The following is a 7,344-nucleotide window of genomic DNA, read 5'->3' as shown; positions in this document are numbered from 1 at the left end:
GTGGTAGCAACATGTTGTAGGGATGCTTTTCTTTAGCGGGGACAGGGAAGCTGGTTAGAGTTGATGGGAAGATGGATGGAGCCAAATACAGGGCAATCTTAGAAGAAAACCTGTTAGAGTCTTCAAAAGACTTGAGACTGAGGAGGTTCAACGTCCAACAGGACAATGTCCCTAAACATACAGCCAGAGCTACAATGGAATGGTTTAGATCAAAGCATATTCATGTGTTAGAATGGCCCAGTCAAAGTCCAGACCTAAAACCAATTGATAATCTGTGGCAAGACTTGAAAATTGCTGTTCACAGACGCTCTCCATCCAATCTGACAGAGCTCGAGCTATTTTGCAAAGAATGGGCAAAACTGTCACTCTCTAGATGTGCAAAGCTGGTGGAGACATCCCAAAAAAGACTTGCAGCTGTAATTCCAGTGAAAGGTGATTCTACAAAGTATTGACTCAGGGGGGCTGAATACAAATGCACACCACACCTTTTTTTTACATATTTATTTGTAAAAAAAAAATTGGAAAATAATTTATCTTTTTCCTTCCACTTCACAATTATGTTCCACTTTGTGTTGGTCTATCACATAAAATCCCAATAAAATACATTTATGTTTTTGGTTGTATTCTGACAAAATGTGGCAAATTTGAAGGGGTATGAATACTTTTTCAAGGCACTGTAGGTAAGTATGGGTGTCCCCCCATTCAGGTTTATAGAGGGGGGGTGGGGGGGGGTCTTTAAGTTCAGCAAAGTCTCCCAGTTGATGGAAGTCCCCGGATGACAGTGTGTAGTATCAATGTACAGATCAGTGATATCACAGATGATACAAGCTCGGTGTTATTATGAAATGACGTGTCTTCATTTCTTCACTGATCATCCTACATAGAATTGTTATCAGTAAACTTTCCCAGTTGTGTAGAGTGTCAGTGATTATCTCAGTGATATTTCTATGATCGTTACTTCCAATGTATGAACAATGATGACCCCGTGTACAGTATACAGGGAGTAGAGGATCAGAGTACAGGGACACACACAGGTCTCTCCGATCCCCGTCCACACAGCGAGGGATGTGACAGCCCATGACACTCTCCGGGGAGGAGCTGTACCCGGAGCCCCGCCCCTTCACTGACAATCATTGGATCGTCACCCCGAACCCCCGCCCACCCAAGTCCGCACGCTGGATGCTTCCCGCTATAGAGGAGGTGATTGGACGAGCCAACCTGGCCTCGCCCCTCTGCACTTCACTCATCTATTTACAGCACTTTTCAAGAAGCCCGACCAGAGCCCCTTCATCCATCCAGTGTGCGGACAATGATATAGGGAGCGGACCGAGGAGCCGTTATATCCCCTCCCAAGATGCCGCGATCCTTCCTGGTCAAGAAACACTTCAACTCCTCCAAGAAGCCCAACTATGGGGAGCTGGACAACCACACAGGTACCTACACCCCTCCTACCTACCTACTACTCATTCATACAGAGGACTCTGATCACCTACCTACTACTCATTCATACAGAGAGCTCCTCTGATCACCTACCTACCAGAGGACTCCTCTGATCACCTACCTACTACTCATTCATACAGAGGACTCTGATCACCTACCTACTACTCATTCATACAGAGGACTCTGATCACCTACCTACCAGAGGACTCCTCTGATCACCTACCTACCACTCATTCATATAGATGGCTCCTCTGACCACCTACCTACTTCCACCACCCATTCATACAGAGAGCTCCTCTGATCACCTACCTACCAGAGGACTCCTCTGATCACCTACCTACCACTCATTCATACAGAGGACTCCTCTGATCACCTACCTCCACCACCCATTCATACAGAGAGCTCCTCTGACCACCTACCTACCTCCAACACCCATTTATACAGAGAGCTCCACTGATCACCTACCTACTTCCACCACCCATTCATACAGAGAACTCCCCTGATCGCCTATCTGTCCCCACCCCCAATTCATACAGAGGGCTCCTCTGATCACCTACCTACCTACATCCACCGCCCATTTATACAGAGAAATCTTCTGATCATCTACCTCCATCATCCATTCATACAGAAAACTCCTCTGATCACCTACTTCCACCACCCACTCATACACAGGGCCCCTCTGATCACCTACCTCCACCTCCTATTCATACATAGGACCCCTCTGATCGCCTACCTATCTACCTCCATCACCCACTCATACAAAGGGCTATTCTGATCACCTACCTACCTCTACCAACCATTCATACACCGCCTCCACCACCCATGCATACAGAGGTGATCACCTACTTCTCCATCATCATTGATCCTGGATTTCTGTGTATAGAGATGGTGTACAGCTCAGTATTTATAAGAAATAAGTGATGTTTTCTCTTCTGATGGTCATACATAGATCTCCTGTGATCACCAAACTTTTCTAGTTTCTGGATCTCTTCGTATAAAGTTAGTGTACAGCTCAGTGTTCTTATATATGAAATAAGAGAAGATGTGTGTCTTGATTTCTCAACTGATTCATAGGGGGGAGTTTATAAAAACCAGAACAGCTGTACATGACAACCAATCAGCTTCTATCTTCAGATTGTACAGTTAAGTTTTAAAAATGAAAGCTAGAGGCTGATTGGTTGCCCTGCACATCTGCTCCAGTTTTTGAAGTTTCCTTCTTCTAATTGGCAAACTTTTCTAGTCCATCAGAGTTCCTGTATTACATTGTACAGTGTTGGTGCACAGCCCAGCGTTTCTTCATGTAAAACAAGTGATATGTCTTGCATTCCCTCTGATGATCATATCACAGGTCATTGGCTTCTTCTGATCATCAAACTTGTTAGTTACTTGTTAGTGTATATGAAAAGTTCTGCAAAGGGGAGTTTACAAAGACTGGAGCTGCCAGAATATGAAGCAGATGTGCATGGCAACCAATCGACTTCTAGCTTTCATTTTCAAAGCTTAACTTAGCAAGCTGAAGCTAGATGCTGATTGGCTGCCATGTACAGTTCCAGTTTCTGGCTGCTCTAGTTTTAGTAAATTCCCCCGGTGTGTCCTGATTTCTCTACTGGTATTCATACATAGGCTTCTTCTGATCAGCAAACTTTTTTAGTTCCTAGAAGATTTTGAATGACTTTGTATATAGTGTTAGTGCACAGCTCAGTGCTAATATGAAATAAGTGATGTCTTGACTTTTTCGCTTATACATAATTACATAGAATTCTTTAGATCAGCAAACTTTTCTAGGTCATCCAAGCTTCTTTGTAAAGTGTTAGTGTACAGCCCAGTGTTAATGCATTTAAAATAGGTTTGTAGATTTTAGATAGTAAGCTCCTAGGAGCAGGGCCCTCCGAATCCTCTTGTATCATGTAGTGTTGTAACTCTTCTGTCTCCCTCTATTTTGTAAAGTGCCTTTCAAACTGTTGGCGCTATATAAATCCTGTAATAAGTACCGCGTGTCTTGATTGTCTACTGATGATCATAAGCTTTTAAGGCACTCATCCATGTGACTGTGTTTTTCAAATGTCATTGTAATCTGCTATAAATACCTGTCACTATATTGAATAGCTTTGTACACTGAGATTTATGTGTTTCATGCACTTGTTTATTATTATACATATTCATTATTGTTCCATGCGTTCTGTATCTCCAGTGATCATCTCTCCATTCCTATATGAAAGATACCCAGTGTCGGTGATCCCCCAAGCAGACATCCTCAGCACGGTCGCCTACAGCCCTATCACAGTGTGGACTAGCCTGCTTCCTCCGCCCCTGCCCAATGACCTGTCACCCCTATCAGCATACCCTTCATCTCTGGGACGTGTCAGTCCCCTTCCCCAATCGGACGGCTCATCCAAAGACCACAGCGGCTCAGAGAGCCCGATCAGCGACGAGGAGGAGAGGATCCAGTCCAAACTTTCTGACCCCCATGCCATAGATGTGGAAAAGTTTCTATGCAGCTTGTGCAGTAAGACCTACTCCACCTTCTCCGGGCTGGCCAAGCACAAGCAGCTCCACTGCGATGCTCAGTCTAGGAAATCGTTCAGCTGCAAATACTGTGAAAAGGAGTACGTGAGCCTGGGAGCACTAAAGATGCACATCAGGACCCATACGTTACCTTGTGTGTGCAAGATCTGCGGAAAGGCTTTCTCCAGACCCTGGTTGTTGCAAGGACACATTCGAACTCACACAGGTAATAGGCTTAGCTCATTAGCAGTGGGGAATGTTGGGAACTGGTTGGGACAGCTGCAGGAATAGGATGTATTCAATGAACTTTACTTGGTATTGCTGTAGGTCAGGGATAGGCAACCTCGGCACTCCAGCTGTGGTGGCACTACAAATCCCATCATGCCTCTGCCTCTAGGAGTCATGACTGTGATTGGCAGGGTCTTGCAATGTCTCATGGGAATTGTAGTTTCACCACAGCTGGAGGGCCGAGGTTGCCTACCCCTGTTGTAGGTTTCCAAAGGATTCACACAGTGTGTCCCTAATAGTCATTGGGGATGAACTATGGAAACTGGACTGTTACCCATAAAGGTTGATATACTAAAACTGGAGAGTGCAAAATCTGGCGCAGCTCTACATGGTAGCCAATCAGCTTCTAACTTCAGCTTCGTCAAATAAGCTTTGACAATAAAACTTGCACCAGATTTTGCACCCTCCAGTTTTAGTAAATCAGCCCCATAGTGTCCAGTCTGAAGCTGGAACAGTCTCACTTTTCTTGATATTTTATAATTCAGTTCCATTGTGTGACATGCACTTTAGTCCAGCAGCTCAGTATATTTACAAGCACTGTACAAGTAGCACCATATGATCTATAATAAGTGCAAACATTTTGGGGACACTCTGTTGGTCTTAGAAAATTGTAAGGCATTCTACAATCAAGTGACTCCTATATAGTTGTATACTGGATACTGCACACTAAGGCAGGCCATACATGATTCTTTTTTTGATACTGAACTGATAACCTTATCCACACATCTGATATTGGATGGTGCAGTCAATCCTGCTACTGGTGGCAGCCTTCCCTGGCGGCAGAATACAATGATCAGTGTTGCCCGTTATAGCAAGCAACACTGATCATTTGGGAAAAACCCAACAGGCTGGTTGATCGATTGACTTGTGTACAACCGGCTAGCCCATACATGAATGGAAATTCAGCTGAACCGGCCAAATTCAAATTTTGATCCATTTATGACCGACATAAGTCATTTTGTAAAAGAATAAAGAGAGGGCACACCAGCCTTGCGCATTGCCCAGGTAATTACTTGGGTAATGTGCAAGGTTGGTGTGCCCTCTCTTCATTCTTTTACAGGGTTTCCATTGGGTATCCTCTGACCCTTGGAGGGCAGCAAGGCCTGTGCATGTCCTGGGAGCCATAGGAATTCCAGGCTTTTTTCATTACCATCGCACTATTGTTGAACGCAGTAGATTTTGTTTGACTGTGATAGGTCATTTTGTGCCGGGTTCACCCTGGAGGACCTGAGCAGTTCTGTTCTGTAATGGAAGCTGTTGATTCCAAACTTCAAAGAGCACCTATTTAATACGCTTAATTCTGAGAAAAGTTCAACAACACTTTAGCATTGTATTAAGAGCTCTGAACAGAAAAATAGTAAAGTCTACTTGCTGCAGGTTATTGCACTTTGCACATTACCATTGCCTTTACTTCTAACATAATAAGTGAGCCAGTGGGGGAGATTTACTAAAACTGGTGCAAACAGAATCTGGTGCAGCTGTGTATAGTAACCATCAATCAGCTTCCAGGTTTTATTGTCAAAGCTTAATCAAACAAGCTGAAGTTAGAAACTGATTGGCTACTATGCAGAGCTGCACCAGATTCTGTGTGCACCGATTTTAGTAAATCACCCACATGACGTTCATTTACTAAAACTGGAGAGTGCAAAATCTGGTGCAGCTCTGCATAGAAACCAATCAGCTTCCTAAGACATTCCTAAGAAAATATACATATTGTGTATTGAGAAGCTTTTTTTTCTTAACACAGTATCTGTTTCTTTCCTTCCAGGAGAAAAGCCCTTCTCATGCCCACATTGCAACAGAGCTTTCGCAGACAGGTCGAACTTGAGAGCCCATTTGCAAACCCATTCAGATGTGAAGAAATATCAATGCAAAAGCTGTTCCAAAACTTTTTCCAGAATGTCCCTACTGCACAAGCACGAGGAGTCTGGCTGTTGCGTAGCACACTGACACTCGGCAGTCAACAAATGAGTGCATGCTGATGCATCAGTCAGGACTTGACAAGCCTTCTTCAGGGTTCCTTTACACAGCCCGGGGACAATCCTAAGGTCTTTTACCTCTGCCTACCAAAGAATCAAACCAAAGCTGTTTTTACCATGGATTTGCAATACTGAAAGGTGAACGGTACCTTTCAGCATTGAAGCAAAGGTCCTCTAAGCTTCAGATTTATGTGACTTTTGAGAAAAATGCCTACAGAGATAAAGATCAAATTCTTGCCTAAACCATGTCAGCCGGATAGTATTTTCTTTCACAGTGCCTTAATAATTCTTCAGAATCTCAGGTGCCTTTTTTGGTCATAATTGTTTTATATTATCACTGTTTTGCTATGACAATGAACATTTGTAAGACTTTACTTCAATGCAAACGATCAAACCCAAATGAAATGGCCAAGTTAGGAAGTTCTGCCTTAAAGGACTCGTGCCTTAAGAAAAAAAAAATGTACATTTTCTGCACAGCAAAAACTTTTGATATTTTACATATTTTTTAAATGGGAGCAAGTGCAAAAATCGAGGGTTTATGGGAGGGTTAAGTTGTAGATATTGAAGTGCACAAAGAAAATGCCTTGTACATTTTCAGCGGTCTCTGCATACAAACCCTCTGTGCCTTTTTTTTATAATAATTCTGTAAAATATGTGAATATATTGTAAATGGCTATATTTTTATATATGTTTGTGTGTGTGTGTGGAGGAATGATGCATAAAGCTGCATGCAGCTTTCAGATCAACTTGAAGAATGAATGGCGTATATGTTTTCTAAGTCTTTTTTATAAAAGAAATAAAATAATTTTTTGGGTATTCTTCTTGTGTTTGTTTATATGTAAAGAGCAGAAGTGCTTGCAATTAAATAATAAGTCTAAGAGGCTGGTACATCACCTTTTATACCCATGAGTAACGGGCAGTAAAATTGAGTTTTAGTGAAAAAAAAACCCACACCCTTCCAGTATGAACCCAGTCCCTCCCCCTATCCTTAACATGGTTATAAACCCTTACATATACCCAGTGAAGTAACTGGCCTTGGGTGATAAATAGAGATTAAGACTGGCTTCAGACTGGAGCACAGAGCGGCTCACAGCAGGAGTCCGGTGCGTCTCCTTTCACTGTTTCAGGTCTG

General features: G+C 43.0%; 1 protein-coding gene across 1 annotated transcript; it reads left to right on the top strand.

Moving 5' to 3' along the window:
* Window positions 1-1,247: 1,247 nt before the first annotated feature.
* Window positions 1,248-7,028, top strand: SNAI2 (snail family transcriptional repressor 2). The gene is made up of 3 exons (XM_073631573.1): window positions 1,248-1,433; window positions 3,632-4,171; window positions 6,002-7,028. The coding sequence occupies exons 1-3, from the start codon at window positions 1,355-1,357 to the stop codon at window positions 6,181-6,183; spliced, it is 801 nt and encodes a 266-aa protein (XP_073487674.1). The 5' UTR covers window positions 1,248-1,354; the 3' UTR covers window positions 6,184-7,028.
* The last annotated feature ends 316 nt before the right edge of the window (window positions 7,029-7,344 follow it).

This window comes from Aquarana catesbeiana, linkage group LG05, assembly GCF_042186555.1.
Source record: "Aquarana catesbeiana isolate 2022-GZ linkage group LG05, ASM4218655v1, whole genome shotgun sequence".
Classification (NCBI taxonomy): Eukaryota; Metazoa; Chordata; class Amphibia; order Anura; family Ranidae; genus Aquarana; species Aquarana catesbeiana.
This window is presented reverse-complemented; position numbering and strand designations above follow the sequence as displayed.